The following is a 17,462-nucleotide window of genomic DNA, read 5'->3' as shown; positions in this document are numbered from 1 at the left end:
GCTGTTATTTAAAGATAAATATTTCCCTTGGTTTTATATTTGTGCCCTTAGTAATTATTATGATTTACATAGTTCTAATGCCTACACAAAACCTTATGTCAGAGTATTGTTCAAGTTTAGTGGTTTAAATGACCTAATTTTACTCTTAAATTAAAATTCATCAATGAATATGATATATTAGACTAATTCTTGTTTAGATGAGTAGACTTGTCTTAGCAAGAATAACACCTTAGACATCAATCACTGAAACTGGTCACAGAAGGCACTTTAGTGATTACTTAACGGGATCACTAACTATTAGTAGCTATTTTTTCTGACCTTTTTGCTGATCTTGTTTTCCTCTCAATTAAGCACACGAAGTAAATGAATAATAAATGAAAACTACTGCCATTGAAGGTATATTTTGAGTTTTAAACCATTTTTTGGAGGGGGGGGGGGGTTGATAAAACTTGCTCAACTGTTGTCATTCTCTTTTTGAAAATGACTGGGTCATAGTTACCTGAACCAAATCAGTGACCCTACTGTGTTTTTTTCTATTTCAATATGCTATTCTTGTGTCCATTAGTATTCCTTTTCTCTTTTTTTTTAACCTTTTTTTCCTTTGCTCTGTGGAATACGTTGGGTTGGAAAAATAGACTTTACATGTTCCTTTACACACAGCTACATCTTGTAATCCACACATTTATTTGTACCAGTGCAATGTAAAATGTTTAGGTTTTACTCTCACTTTATACAATGGATGACCTTTAACATCTTTTTTATGACTGTTGGGGCTTGGTTGTTTTCATTTAGCTTAAATATATATTAAAATTATAATATTTTTTAGCATTTATTACTTTACTATTGGGCTTCCTGAATATCTGGAAGCCCAATCAATTCCCTAAAAAGCTTTGAATTGTACCAAAAAGCAGCAGTGAGTGTTCTACAATTTTAGCTTCTATTCATTGGTGCACTATTCACTAAATCCAGAATATACTCCTTACAAATAAATCCCTGAGTAATCAAGTACCTTTTTATTTTAGAGATCATGTTCCACATGAACAAACTGAGAACAGACGAGAGGTTTGCTGGTTGTTACTAGAGTTTCTATGAAGTAGAATGGGAGACAGATCTGATAGTTGTCAGATTTCTTTCCTCTGGAATCAGCCCCCAGTTTTTGTCCATGAGCCACACTCCTTGTCTACTAGACTTACATCTTTCCTTTTTGATAAAGTATATAGTTATAGTATTCTCTATAGTAAAGCTGCTATGGGCATAAGCCACTGGAGGACACACTGACCGCTTTTCCTCACTCTGCTACTTTCTCCTACTATAATTATCCATTATCTTCAGTTGTTGCTGCCATTAATATGTTGTGTCTCTGGCTTTTCTTTCAATGGAAGCTGCACCTGGGTGAGTGCTTGTGTGCTTAGTTGTACCACTATTGCTATTGCAATAGTGGTACAACTAAACTGCAACAACTAACTTTAATCTCTACCTATCGATGATCTAGTCTGTTGAAGAAGCTACTGCTACTACAACTAGAATTAACTCTTTTTTTCATTCAATCTTAGATTGTACCACAGGCTCAGAGCTCCTCTGTTTAATTGTGTTTCTTTTTTACCTGAAGCCACAAATGGAGCTGCTGCAGCCATTAACTCATTGTACTTTTTTCTTTAACACAGGAAGAACTCCTGAACCATTAGTTCTATGTGTTGTGCGTATCTGTTCTGCCTTTTAAAATCCCGTCAGCTGCAGCACGTAGTCACTCAAACTTAGCTTTGCTCTGCTGGAGGTTTCTTCCTATTGAAAGGAAGTCATACCTTTTTACTATTGCTACATGCTTCCCAGGAGGAAAGGTAGCTACAAAGTGAATGTCTTGGTGCAATTGGCTGGGCTTCCTGGGAAAGGCCACATTTTACCAGTGGACATTATGCACAGAATTTTACAGAACTGTGTTATATTAAATAGGAATGTGGGTTACTGAATTTGTGTTATGATTTGGGTTTGTTTGGTTTTTTGGTTTTGGGTTTTTTCTTTATGTTTTTCACATTTAAGGTTTTGAAATGTTCTTCTGTTTATTATTATTATTATTATTATTATTATTATTATTATTATTATTATTATTATTATTGATAGATTTTTGAATCATGTTTCTGTTTGTTTTTCTGGTCATGCTTTAGTTTTGTCATCTTGTTCATGTTTTGTCAAGTTTGGTTTTCGGATCTGGTTATGCTTTTGTTTCATGTTTTTCTAGTTTCTGTTAGTTTGTGTTCAAGAGTCTCTGTTTTGCTCCAGCCACGTTTTGTTCTTCTGTCAATTAACATTATCCGGTTCACCTGCTAGTTAATCTGTCTTTTTGTTTCACCTGGTCATACTCCATATATACACACCTGTCCTGTTTATTCCTCGCAGAAACATTCTGAAATCATGTCTTGCTTTTTGGACCATGCCATGCCTGTCTAGCCAGCCGGTTTCTGTTTTGTTCCTGAGTGAATTTTTGTTGATTAAATCTTTTTTTTTTCACTTACCATTACGCTGCTTGTTCGTCTGCATTCTGGGGTCCTATTTCGTAAGCCCTAACAATTTGAAACTGTCCATACTGTTTGACTGTATTGTATTGACCTCATTTTAGATTTCTTTATATGAATCAGATACATTTATCTTGTTATAAGATGGTATAAGATAAACTTAGTCATGAATTTGCGCTGAAGGAATAAACTGAATTGAATTAAGCTAAATTGAGATTTGTAGCCTATACATTCAGTCCTACTGAACAAAGAGTTCAAAAGTCAGTAGTCCAACTTATCAACCCTAACAACCTGTCATATACATTAAGACATACATAGATATTCTTATGTGGGCAGCTCTTCACCTTTTCAGTTTTCAGCAACATATAAACACTGTTTATACAGAGAGCACAATAATCCTTTTTATCTGTTTTTAAACAAATTTCCCTTTTTGGTTGTTATCTCACTAAAGTTCAAGAATGTATTGGCTCTCTACAGGCACCACATTAGAGCAGTAATTTAATCACTAGTAATTAATCAATGTATTGTATGTGTATATTTTTAGAAGTGTTTATAGACTATATCTCTAGCCTTATGGTGTCATATTAAAGCCACAATAAGATAATTAGCTGACTGTTTTTTACAAACACAGCATGGTATTTTTTAAAGAACAGCACTATTATGTTAACACCCAATAAGTTCCTATATGATGTTAACATGGTCACAGGAGTTGTCCTCTGACATGAAAATACTAGCTTTATTTAGATTTCTTTTTTAGTTACATCTAAAGGACTACAGGATGAGCTGACTTTGAAATATTTTAATTAATAAAGGGGATTTTCGTTTGGATGTGGATGTAGATTTGAGTCTGTGTTCTTTCAGTATAGTGCCTAGATAACAGAAAGTTACACTGATTGTGTTAATGTACATGTTAACCTTAACACTGCAACACAGCTGTTTGCTACACGAAGTTTGAAAAGTGCAGTTAAAAACTCACATGAGCCATTGCTTCAAAAGTTATCCAGTGACTTATTTTATTGGTTATTTCATTAATTATTTTTAGCCATGAGGAAAACATTTACTTATATTCATTAGTTAATTATTGTACTGTTTATTGCAATATGTTTATAAGTCTTAAATATCAGTTTTACTAAGAACAATGAGCGGCTAATAGCCTCCTCTGGCATTTAGGGATACGTTGCCGGTAGTTTTAGAATGAGTAGATTTGTGAAAACCTATTTCAAAACACCTTGAACTATGTGTAGGAGGCATATTCTGCCCATAATTAATTTCTTGAATAGTGACACTTAATTGGCCCCACTGTCATTTTGTTTAGTTTATTTTGTCCATAAATTTTATTTTGTTTGGTAAACTAATCGTATCAGCAGTAAACTACCTACAATCCTCTGAGTATGCACACCTATGTGCAGTGACAGTAGAGGTATATAAGTGGTCATTTATCACGTACACACTCAAACATTGTAAATATGTGTAATAGAGTTTGAACATGTTCTGTTCTGTACATATTTGTGTTTGACATGGGAGGAGGAGGAGGATAGGGAACTGTTCTGCAGTCTCACAGCTTTGGTCTAATGTGGTGATGATTCCTGCCACAAAGCGAGTTTACTGCTGCAGCCCTGTGGTTCTGGGATTAAGCCAGTCAATCTTTGTAGCTGATAAAATCAACTCTGTATAAACCAGGTAATGATAGTTTATACCAACAAAAGCATATGATCTGTGTGTTCATTTGCATTCAGCTAGTGAATAATAGTCCCTTGAATTAGAACATATGCTTTATATTTTCTATCTAAATATCCTGCCACATTGTCAAAATAAATGTATTTAATATTATATAATATTTCTTACATCTTCTGTTCAGCTAGATCCATTGTTTCTTTATATCAGTGCAACTCTGCCACAATTCTAAGTGCATCTCTATCTCCCTAGGCCTCGGCCTACCCACAGTTTCTCTCATTGAAGGAGGCACTGACAGAATAAAGAAAAGCTCCTTGAGAGTAGACTCTCTTATCAGCCTCCAACATCTGGCTGAGACTGATGGGCTCTTGGAACCGCTCTCCAAATATCATTGAGTTTGAGCTGCGTAATGCTTGTTTAACCGCATCCTTTCTACAATACTAATGCAGCCCCTCTCATTACGTGCCTTTCACCAGAGGAACCTATTTCTATGATTACTGAAATTAGTTCCTAAACAGGACAGGATATTTGTGAGGCATTGCTCTAAAGGTTGAGAAAAACTAGACTGAAAGGTGAGTCAAGTCATATGTGAGGAAAAAGGAAATGAAATAAGACGTGACGTGGCTAGATCAAAGAGTAATAAATATCAAATATCAAATTTGCCAGCTGTTAAGCTTTCAGATCTCTACAAGAAAAGTATGTTTGACTGAAATGAAAAGCAGTTTTTGCAGATGATTCCTGCTGAATTGAAGTAATTGCTATCAGTTTTAAAGTGTAATGTCATCATGCATTTAATCTTATTAATCTAAAACTTTGGGGTAATCTGTACTTAATCTAAAAACATTATTCAAACACCTGGTTCAGTGTTTGCAAAAGCCTTTTGCCATACTTGAAAAGGCAAATGGTTGTACCATAGTGAGTCATTTTTGGGACAAAAACCTGTGTCACCTTCCTGCTATGCAAGTTTGTGTTTTATTTGTCACAGGAAAAACATTTTATGTATGACAATATTTATTTTCTTATTATAACTAAAAAAAGGATTCCACAAATATTTTGCCAAACTAAAACAACAACCCATACTCTCACCTGCTGAGCTGCCTCCCACCATTCTTCTGAGGAGGATGTGTGCAGCCATGTGCTGTCTCCAGTTCACATGGAGTTGCCAGCTGCTTCTTTTGACTTGACAGTGAGGAGCATGCAGAGGTTCTGAAAATGTCCTGCAGATGCACATTTTCCCCCACACAGATGCCCTTGTAAACCAGTGTGACACAAGTGCATGTGTGACACACTGTTCCAGATCCATCTATAATTTTTAATGTAATCCAAATAATAAAAAATAAAAAAATGAAACGCAAACATTAATAACATGCATTGTTTGATTGAAGTAATCGTGTTTACATGTAGAAAAATCGTGAGCAACGCTATTGAGCCTCATTGCAATTATTTCCATTACAGTATGTTTCCAGTAATCTGATTTTTAAAATCTTCTTCAGTGGTCTTCCTAATGCAATCTCTTTGTAAGTTGTTTCAAGGGAATGGCTATTTCTTCACTCATTTCTCTCATTTCTCATTTCTCATGTTTTGTGAAAAGGCGATGCTGCAATTGACAAATAGTTCTATGGAAATCACTTTGTTACTGTAAAAACACTATTTCTATCTAGTCAGATTGCACTTTGTTACAGTCTGCTTGCATAAAGTGAATATAGATGCTAATAGAATCTATTTTGTGTGTAATACACTGGTTCATCCCTTGAGTCATGCCGCATGTTATGCTTGGGCTTACAGTACCATGGAACTTTTTCAAATTTTGTCAAGTAGAAACCTCAAGCTTTAATGAATTTTACCGGGCTTTTTGTGGTAGCTCAACATAAAGTAGTGGATGCAAGTGACGTGGAAGAAAAATTATATATGGCTTTATATATCTGAAAGGTGAGAAATGCATATGTTTAAGCCCATTTTAATACAAGGCAACTTTGTAAGGGATCATTCATACACATGGTCATTCAAATGCATTACAGAAAACAGTAATGGAGAGAATTAGGTCAGATAACCCTAAATATAATCCACTGCAACTACCTTAAGAAGTCGCGTAATTAGTAAACAGAGTCTACTTGAATTTAATTAAAACTCAGTATAAATAGGCCAGTTCTGTTACAGCCTCTGAGTTTTATTACAGAACTTTACTGAACAAACAGCATGATAAAGACCAAGGAACACAGGAGACAGATCAGGGATAAAGAAGTCATGGAGAAGTTTAAACCAAGATTGGATTATAAAACAATATCCCAAGCTTTGAACATTTGTAATAGCACTGTTCAATGTATCATCTGAAAAATAGAAAGTGTAAAGCACAACTGCAAGCCTACCAATACATGGCCATCCATTTAAACTGAGCTAAGAAGAATCAGAAAAGCAGCCAAGCGGCCTATTGTAACTATGGGGCAGTTCTCTGGTCAGATGAAACGAAAAGTGAACAAAAACATGCAACAACAACAAATGCTATATGCACACATCTTCCTCATAGTGACACATGTTAGTGGCAGCATCATGCTGTGGGGTTGTTTTTATTTAGCAGGAAAAGTTAAATGGTAAGAGTGGATGGTAAGATGAATGTTGCTACATACAGAATGTTGTTTAAGGAAAACCTGTTAAATCCTGTGAAAGACTTGAGACAGGAGCAAAGGTTTACCTTCCAGCGTGACAACGACCCTAAACATACACCCAGTGCTACCATCAAATGGATTAGATCAAACCGTATTTATAGGGTCTATGGCCCAGTCAAGGTTCAAAATCAAAATTCTAATAGAAAATAGGTGAAAAGCTACCAACAGTAAAAAACTAAAAGAAATCTGGAAAACCAAGAAAACATAATAAGTCCACCTCATTGTTTGGAAAATATATCCTACCACTGCTGGCTCTTTTTGCAAATGTCACAAATAAAACTACTAAAGATTAATACTTCATATATTTAGCAGTTATAAATACTAATAAAGATGTAAATGTACAGAACATATTTATAGAAGTATCCAACAACTAATAACAGGTCTGCTTTTACCATCTTCTAAATGTCTTTTAGATATTTGTAATGTGATGTGTTTTATATAATTATGGACACTTATAAAGTAGGTCTGTAATTTTTAAATATCTTCAGCCCCCAGGAGAGAATGACAGAATCTGCCTCAAAAATCCATTATTATATCCCACATTTGTCAGGATCACTCCTGAAGTGATGAGAAAGTATAGGATTCTAATGTCAAGATGACAAAATACTTGTCCAGTAATCAAGATCGAATCAAGCCTAAAAATAATAGCACATCTTCCCTCTAGACTACCAATAGAGGCTGGGACTGTCATTTTTTCAGTAAATGTTACTCTAGCCTCAAACGTATTCATTCATGTCCCCTCTAACAGGCAAGTATGAAGACTTTCTCGTGTTGTGTTAGGAGGCGTTCAGAAGGAGCAAATGAGTAATTCTTGCTGGTGAGCCTCTAAGCTACAAGCTGTGAATCATCATCATCTTCAGATACAAAGGAAACCTCCTCTAGACCAATCTTCAGCCTTTTTTTTATTAAGCCTTTTACTAAGTAAAACCCATTTATGTGTTTTACTTAGTGTTCCATAATGTCATGATGAAAATTTAACATTCATATATTTTAGATTCATTGCACACTAACTGAAATATTTCAGGTCTTTTATTGTCTTAATACGGATGATTTTGGCATACAGCTCATGAAAACCCAAAATTCCTATCTCACAAAATTAGCATATCATTAAAAGGGTCTCTAAACGAGCTATGAACCTAATCATCTGAATCAACGAGTTAACTCTAAACACCTGCAAAAGATTCCTGAGGCCTTTAAAACTCCCAGCCTGGTTCATCACTCAAAACCCCAATCATGGGTAAGACTGCCGACCTGACTGCTGTCCAGAAGGCCACTATTGACACCCTCAAGCAAGAGGGTAAGACACAGAAAGAAATTTCTGAACGAATAGGCTGTTCCCAGAGTGCTGTATCAAGGCACCTCAGTGGGAAGTCTGTGGGAAGGAAAAAGTGTGGCAGAAAACGCTGCACAACGAGAAGAGGTGACCGGACCCTGAGGAAGATTGTGGAGAAGGGCCGATTCCAGACCTTGGGGGACCTGCGGAAGCAGTGGACTGAGTCTGGAGTAGAAACATCCAGAGCCACCGTGCACAGGCGTGTGCAGGAAATGGGCTACAGGTGCTGCATTCCCCAGGTCAAGCCACTTTTGAAACAGAAACAGCGGCAGAAGCGCCTGACCTGGGCTACAGAGAAGCAGCACTGGACTGTTGCTCAGTGGTCCAAAGTACTTTTTTCGGATGAAAGCAAATTCTGCATGTCATTCGGAAATCAAGGTGCCAGAGTCTGGAGGAAGACTGGGGAGAAGAAAATGTCAAAATGCCAGAAGTCCAGTGTCAAGTACCCACAGTCAGTGATGGTCTGGGGTGCCGTGTCAGCTGCTGGTGTTGGTCCACTGTGTTTTATCAAGGGCAGGGTCAATGCAGCTAGCTATCAGGAGATTTTGGAGCACTTCATGCTTCCATCTGCTGAAAAGCTTTATGGAGATGAAGATTTCATTTTTCAGCACGACCTGGCACCTGCTCACAGTGCCAAAACCACTGGTAAATGGTTTACTGACCATGGTATCACTGTGCTCAATTGGCCTGCCAACTCTCCTGACCTGAACCCCATAGAGAATCTGTGGGATATTGTGAAGAGAATGTTGAGAGACTCAAGACCCAACACTCTGGATGAGCTAAAGGCCGCTATCGAAGCATCCTGGGCCTCCATAAGACCTCAGCAGTGCCACAGGCTGATTTCCTCCATGCCACGCCGCATTGAAGCAGTCATTTTTGCAAAAGGATTCCCGACCAAGTATTGAGTGCATAACTGTACATGATTATTTGAAGGTTGACGTTTTTTGCATTAAAAACAATTTTCTTTTATTGGTCGGATGAAATATGCTAATTTTGTGAGATAGGAATTTTGGGTTTTCATGAGCTGTATGCCAAAATCATCCGTATTAAGACAATAAAAGACCTGAAATATTTCAGTTAGTGTGCAATGAATCTAAAATATATGAATGTTAAATTTTCATCATGACATTATGGAAAATAATGAACTTTATCACAATATGCTAATATTTTGAGAAGGACCTGTGGATATTATCAGTGAGTTTTTGCACGTGTGAAAGAATGGACTTCCTGCAGAAGCTGAGCTCTGATAATAATTAGAATGCGCCATGGCCAAAATGCCCTAATTACTAATATTACAGTGCAATCACCACAATCAATTATGCTGAAGCTTTATCTCAACTAATAGGTGCCTTTGGTGTGGAATAACTTTCCCCCTTTTTTCATTATTCTCAATTGTGATAAGGAATCAGCATAATCTGTCTTTCGAATTTACTTGTGTTTTGCAATACCTTAATAGTCGGCTTCTTATCCCAACTTAAACTAATTGTGTGATGTGATGGTGTGAAAATATCCACACACAAAAAACTCCACAGAAAAAGACATATTGCTTTCAGTCATTAAATTAAAGCAGCGAACATAATGTAATTTTTACACACATACTCATGTGACAAGGAAATCAATATAATCTCACAGCAAATTAAACCCCAGAGATGTAATAATTTGCAGAAACTGACCAACATTGACCCCCAACTAGGACAGGAAATCTCTACCATCCGACAAGATGACTCAGTCATATGATATGAATATCTCATTGCCTTTACTGATTAACAGCACTATTTAGAATTAATAACGTAAAATGTCAAAGTGACAAACAATTATCTTTATCAATCAAACTAATTCGTGCTCCATTGTTTTAGTTTTACTATACCCCAACTTCTGAATAAATCCACCAGACCCTCTAGTGATGGACCCTGTTCTTTTTTAAATTAGCTTCAACAAGTGATCCATCAGCTGTAACTGCAACAAAATGTGGTTCCACAAAGTATTGGCTCAGGAGGGCTAAATTGAAATGCATACCGCACTTTTCAGATGTTTTGTTGTGAGAAAATATAGAACAAACACCCTGTTTCCTTTTACTTCCACATCAGAGTTATGCTCTACTTTTTGGTAATCCATCATTTAAAATCCTTATATAATACATTGGGGTTTGTGGTTGTACGATGACAAAGGTGAAAAAGAAGTGTTGGCTCACCATTGGCTTTTATTGCAAAAGACTAAAATGTCACAGAAGATTTAAAATGGATACATATTCTGTCACAGACTAAAGGGGATACATAATGCAGTGTAATATGGTTACCTAAAATCTTACCTACGTGCCATGAGTTTAACAGATCAATTTTAAAAAGCTTTATGAGATGTTGACCGCTGATCTATTTTACGTGATTCATTTTATATGGAGTGGAAAGTGAAATGTTTTGAACAAAATCTATTAGTTAGGGTCACTATTACAATCTTAATTTATATTTTATAGATGTATGATCAACAATTCGCTTGATTCTCTTCGGGCTTGTGTTCAGCACCATGGACAGCTCCACCTTCTCTGCATTTTCTCGCTTACCTCGAAAGCAAAGATTCTGAGTAGCTTGGTTTACTTGTTTGAATTAACAATTTGACACTTTCCGTTACCTTAATCAATAACCTATTTTAGACTAACCTCGTGATTTTCTGAGCCCCAAACGTCTCTTACTCTCCGATGTGACCCAAACTTTGAAAATGTAACCCAGTGGACCGACCTTTGTAAAAACTACACTACTACATTCACGTTCACCTCTTGAGTAGCAAACGCAGCCTCTCTGTGCATTCTGACGATGTAGCAGCTGTCACAGCTGGAAGCGGCTAGCCAAGTCAGAATCATCGGCCGTCTTAGATTGCGGTGTTTTTTTTTTTTTTATTGACTCGGTCAGCGGAGGGCTAATATTGACAAGTGCAGTCCTGCTGCCGAGGTGTCGTAATATAGCAGGCTGAGGCTTTTTTAATTTAACGTCAGATCAAGTTTGACCAACGCTGGCCTGCCTCGACGGGTCCAATCAGAGTTCAGATCAGCTTCATCTTCCCCCACCATCCCTCCCTCTCCGTCTCTTTCTCTGCCTCTCTTTCTTAGTTGCAAAAAAATGTTCTGCAGCTGGGCTGCACCTCAATGAATGAATTGGTGCACTGTGAGCCACCATCATCTACCCACCGGATTTCCATTTACTCCCGGCATCCATCCCGAACATATGAATCTGCTTAGACAGAGCCTTTTAAGGAGTTGAACAGATCAGATCGGAGAAAATGGCACAACGCGTGGTTTTCTTTTTGCTGTGGCTCTTTGACCAGTCCTTAGCTGGATTTCCGAATCAGATTAACATCGGTAAGTGCCTCGCTCTGTTAGGCGGCTTCTGATTATTGTTTGTGTCTTTGTGTAATGCAAATAAAATGCATGATTGCAGTTTTATACTGGAAACTGCATACGGAGCTCTGCGCAATGACGCCGACCAACTTGATTTTCCATAGGCAGCGCTGCATTCTTAAAGCAGCTGTTGTTTTTTTTGTGTGTTTTTTTTAAACTACAATAAAGCTGCAGCTCTTGCATAAACTGGCACAAATGGTTTAAGAGGGATTTTTAGGATGATAAGAGGCGGAATTTGTCCCCTCTCGATTCCGAAGAGTTCCAGACCGACGCACTGATAAGTAATGCATGACTTAGTCTTTAAATTACAAATAGTTTCTTTATACATACTGAATTCCTTATTATTCAACAAAAGAATGGGGGGAAAACTGATCATAGACTCTGCTTACGACCGTAAGAGTTGTCTAATCTTGGTTTGCATCTCTCCAAAGGGGGACTGTTCATGCGATCCACGGTGCAGGAGCACAGCGCGTTCAGGTTTGCTGTCCAACTCTACAACACCAATCAAAATACCACCGAGAAACCTTTCCACCTCAACTACAACGTCGACAATCTCGAGTCGTCCAACAGCTTCTCCGTCACCCATGCATGTAAGTGCGCTGCCTTTTCAGTCATGTCTGAAGTGCCCGGTATAATTCTGGGGTCCGCCAAGAATGAGCAGGAATTATTTAGGAGCTTATAGAAGTTGCAGCTGAGTGCAGGCATGCAGACAAGTTCCTATCACCTCAACACGGATTCAGAAAGTCAGGATGGAAAAAAATAAATAAAACTTGGGCTAATACTTTATTTTTCAGCTTAATAAAAACAAATATCTTTAGACTGTATACTTTTTGTTGAAAAGCACAACACATTTAAATTATATGTGCTAGTATGTAGCTTCTACACTTATTCCACGTTGTAACATTACACCACTCACTCACAGTGGCAGTTACTGCATAAATGCATCCCTGGGCGAGCTCCTCCTTTCAGTTCCATGTACACAATATTAGGCTATGAGGGATATTGAGAACAGTAAGAATCTCCTTTTTTAGTATCACAAACCCCAACCAGTTCCATTTAGCAAAATATTTGGGGTTTCATGCTTTTCTTAAGTTAAGATTGCCCTAATCCCCAAAAAACATTGGAAATATTTCAGTGTTTTTACAAATAAAGGTTCAAAAAATCTCAAACTGTGGTTTAAAGAATTTCTGTTTAGTTGTGAATAAGCAGTTTGACTAGTCAATGCCTTTTAGATTTTGAACAAGAGATGCTAAAATCCCATTCATATAATGGTATAATGGTTCTTTAGATAATGCCGAATATGAATCATGAATCAGATACCAGCTTTAATAGCCTGAAACTTAAACATATGCAAGCACTCATGTCACCCCTGATACACAACACCCTGGGTGGTGAGTCATATCCCCCATATGAAAAACTGCAGCTGTTCCCTCACAGTAAACATGGCGTCTTCTTGATGAAGTTATATGGTCTGCAATAAAACAGCACTGTGTTTAGTAATGTCAATAATTTTATCATATAGCCTCTTGTCAGAAAAAAACAAAACAAACCTAAGCTTATTTGATTTGATTTTCTTGCTATTTTGTTTATTATCATACTATAGAGATAGATGTGACAAAAGCCCTTCTTGTTTGCCCTTCTTTTGACTGCTATCTCTAGAAAAAAAATAAGAAATAAAATAAAAATGTTTTTTCTGTTTAACATAAACAAAGATTTCTATTTGGGGAAATAGTTAACTTTGTTGGCCCTCAGCTCTTCTAACTGACTGCTGCAGCTGTGTCCTTCTAGCCCTCTGCATTGCATGATCATTATGGCCCCTTGACTTCCCCTGTCTGCTGGAGCATCTCCGACTGCTCTGTCCTATGATCCCCCACCCACTGTGTTAGAGAGCGTCTTCTCCGGCATTGCAGAGTCAGCTCATTAGCACTCAGCCCTCATAGCACCTCACCGTGCTGTCATTGGGTGAAAGGGGAAAAAAATCCATAGCTCCCCAACCAACGCCAGCAAATGAGTTGGACTCAGACCTGCAGAGGAGGTGGGCCTGAACAGTGAGGCATTTGAAGCAGAGCATCATATCGCAGGCAGCAGAGCAGCAAGTGGCTTAACGAAGGCATCCACGAGAAACAATAGGCAAATGAGGGTGAATAAATAATAGATAATGCTGTTCAATTTCACGCATGTTGAAGAGGAGAGAGGAGGATAGGAGAAAAGGGCTGATATCAGAATCTAATTAAAAACAGAGGAAAGCAGAGTTTTAGCAAAAGCATTCACCCTCAAGGAGCAATAGAACCGTTTCTAGGTACCCTCACCAATAGTCTGTTGTAATGTTGTAGGACAACAGTGAACTTGAGAAAATCATACACTTTTGAAAAATAAAAAGTTAATATAAACATCAAATGTTATATTATTTTGGCTGCTGCTTTGCAGATTAAAAAACTACCCGTGGTGGGTTAACACAAAAATAATATATGAAATAATGGTCTGCCCAGATCCTCCACGACACTCAGCTATATGGCGATACCTATAGCATAGTCACTTAGTCAACCCAGCCCTTTGCTACTTTGTACCTGATTTCATTCCTACTTACTTTTCCTTCATACCTAGACGCAAACTGTTTCATACCCATGTACTTAATCCATCCATGTTAGTTCCATTCTCTTAGCATTTTGGTAAGTTGTGGGGATAAAAGAAAATCGAAATGCTTAAATTTCACATATTATTCAATTTAGTCTGATATTATTTCCAGAATACTTTATATTACATGGTACTTCCATTGGTTTGTCTTCAGATACCTATTTGTATCAGTTAACTCTTATGAAATATGAGAGATAATTACCCCAGGGAGTAACCTCCTGCTGATAGATGGTATTCATTGAAGTCACATTTCCAAGAATATGAGCAGATAATAGGAAATTAATTTAAATCACTGGATGTTAAAGTCAGTACAAATCATCAGTAAGGTGGTTATGGATAAAAAAAAAATCAGATGTGAAAAAGAAAGGCAGAAGTTCAAAATAATGAAGGACTAAAATGTGCCGCACGCCTTTCACTGCCTCTTAAAATATGAGAACACAGAGGAGAAATCTAAATGTCGTCAAGGCAAATAGATTCCAAATGCAAGCATCTTACTTACAAAGGTCTTCAATGTATGTTTGATGTAGACTTGATTCTGTTTGATTCTGGACCTTATATCGTAATCTACTGTCATTCCGACGAAAACTGCCAAAGGACAATGTGCCATAACCACAGTCAAAATCATAAAGGCTGGCTATTTACGATATGAGACATACTCATTTTCATTCATTCATTTATTTATTTATGAAGCGCTTTACAAACCAATGCAAAAAAAAAAAAAAAAAAAGAAGATAAGAATAAGATAATTAAAGCAACAAGCAATAAAATATAAGGTTGACAATATAAGCAATAAAATTACCATCAAAAGGCATTTAATTAACAACAACTGGCCCAGTAATCATGCTCTCTGGAGTTAAAAGTCAGTTTACAAAGAATACTTTTTAAGAGATTTACAATCATTTACATTTAATTGTTACTGATTGTGCAATTCTTAGGAGACACTAAAAGCCTATCAAAATCATTGCCTTTTTACATGGCCTCAGAATCTGCAAAATCCAAGTTTTATAGAGTACCCAAAAGATGTGCTTGAATTTACAGAACCCTAAAGATCTGCAGTCCGTATGGCAGGCCATCCTAAGTGAGGATCTAATGGGCTGAGTCTATTGTTAGCATGAAGGGAAGCTGCACGAAACTGTCCAGATCCTTATGGGGGTGTGTTTGACAGACAACATGTACGGTCACATTCAATAAATCAGAATGTGTTCCGATGAAGCTTGTGTTTCAGATTAAAAGTATCTTCTCAAAAGAACACATCTCTGTATTAAAATGTATTTTTTTATTATTTTTTCTGATTTAATATTCTAATCTTCTAAGAAATTAAACGTTGTGTTTTTAGTAAATCATCATAATTAACAGAACACGTGTAAAGGCTTGAAAACATCAGTCTGTGTAATGAATCTATATAATGTGTATCACTTAGTAAATTGAGTTAGTGAAATAAATGATTTATTGAATATTACTGTATCTGGTTTTTATTGAAACATAGTGTACTTAATTTGAGCCAAGACATACACTGATCAGGCATGACATTATGACTAGCATGAGCAACCTGGCTGGTCTGCGGCTATGCAACCCCACACGTAACAAACAGCAATTCACTGTTTATTCTGATACCTTTCTGTCTAAACTAGCATTAACGTTTTCAGCATTTAAGCTGCAGTAGCTTGTTTGCTGAATAGGACCAACTTGTCTTTACTCCTCTTGTACATCAGTTAGCCTTTTTCAGTTTACCACTGTTCCATCTTTGTACAACTTTTGATAGATACTAAGAACTACAGAGTGGGAACACCCCACAGCAGCTGCAGTGTTGGAGATGCTCTTAACCAATCATCTAGTCATTCCAATTTAGCCCTTGTCAAACACACCTAAATCCTCACAGTTGTTTATTTTTTTCCCCAGCTTTGGGAACAAAATGTTAACTTTTTCCCCAACACACTACATTGCCACAGTATTTGGCAGAGTGGGCTATGGTGTGAAGCTGTTTATCTGATGTTGGGCTTAGCCTCTTAGTTCTAGGGAAAGGAACTCTTTATGTTTCATTACACTTAGACATTTTGGACAATTGATTGCTGCCAACTTTGTGGACAGTTTGGGGTTGGCCATGTCTTGTTACAGAGTACAAAGCAAGATCCACAAAGACATGGATGAGCAGGTTTGGTGTGGAAAACATAACTGGCCTGCAAAGAGCTTAAACTGTTGGATCACTCTTGGGATGAATAAGATGGGAAATTGGGAGTCAGTCCTTTGTATCAAACACCAGTGTCTAACTCTGCAAACAGACGAAGAATGGTCAGAAATTTCCATAAATAGAGTCCTAAACCTTCTGGAAAACCTTCGCAGAATAGCTGAAGTTGTTAGAGCCGCAAAGGGAGAGCCAACATCATTTTAAACCTTACAAAATGTAGGATGTCTCTCATATGTGTGTGAACGCAGATAGTGTAAACGTTTGGTTATATAGTGTATATCCCACTCAGTAATACGTGTTAGTTTTATTCACTTGACCTGTGAGAGGCCATAATGTTCTAACTGACCAGTTTAAACTTTGTAGTGTAATTTGTGTACTCCAAAGTTAGAGATGTCTAGAAGGTACACAGATATTCTTCTTAGCTGAGGCTGCAAACTGAAGACAGCTCATGGTGAGCTCACATCAGTCCATGACCACCCTTTAAATATAGTGAACAAAAAAGAGATTAAGGTTATTAAATATCACTTATCTGCTGACTTACAGACATCGGAGACCTTGCCTTGTGAGTGAGAGCTTCCTGTGCTCAGAGTTTTAAATTTTTTACATCTTTTTTTTTTCTGCAAACTGTCACAATAATTTACCCGTCAACCAAAGTTCCTTTGGCATGAATTGGCTCCTGTGAATGATTCAGACCTTTGTGTGCAGCAGCATACATCTGCTTTATAATTTGTAAAGGTTTTGAAAAGAATACCTTTTATTTATATTTAAGATAATAATAATAACCTGTTTTGTTTTACTCCCTTTAAGCGTTTAATTGTAAGAGACCATATATAAGCATTAATCCATTCAAATTCAAAAAATGTTTATTTTGCTTTTTAAAAATAAAACTTGAAAATGCTTGCATTTAATAAAAGCCAACTTTTATGTCATTTAATTTATTTTAAGTCACTTTAAAGCTCTGTGCTATTGATGAAATTATTGACTTTCAGAATAACAATGTGTGTCTTCAGTAATCCCTGAGGCTTTGCTTTGTACCACAGAAGCATGCTATGTCCTTTGGTGACAAGACTGTTGT

General features: G+C 37.0%; 1 protein-coding gene across 4 annotated transcripts in view; it reads left to right on the top strand.

Annotated features, from left to right (window-relative positions):
- The first annotated feature begins 11,213 nt into the window (after window positions 1-11,213).
- Window positions 11,214-17,462, top strand: part of gria3b (glutamate receptor, ionotropic, AMPA 3b) — a 155,769-nt gene continuing 149,520 nt past the window's right edge. Inside the window, exons 1-2 of one of the 4 annotated variants that reach the window (XM_047353115.1) lie at window positions 11,214-11,529; window positions 12,000-12,158. In XM_047353115.1, coding sequence (XP_047209071.1) covers window positions 11,451-11,529; window positions 12,000-12,158 — 238 coding nt within the window. In that variant the 5' untranslated portion in view covers window positions 11,214-11,450. The remainder of the gene's footprint in view (window positions 11,530-11,999; window positions 12,159-17,462) is intronic. The other 3 variants (XR_007036274.1, XM_047353114.1, XM_047353113.1) reach the window with 3 other exon arrangements.

Source organism: Girardinichthys multiradiatus, chromosome 23, assembly GCF_021462225.1.
Source record: "Girardinichthys multiradiatus isolate DD_20200921_A chromosome 23, DD_fGirMul_XY1, whole genome shotgun sequence".
Classification (NCBI taxonomy): Eukaryota; Metazoa; Chordata; class Actinopteri; order Cyprinodontiformes; family Goodeidae; genus Girardinichthys; species Girardinichthys multiradiatus.
This window is presented reverse-complemented; position numbering and strand designations above follow the sequence as displayed.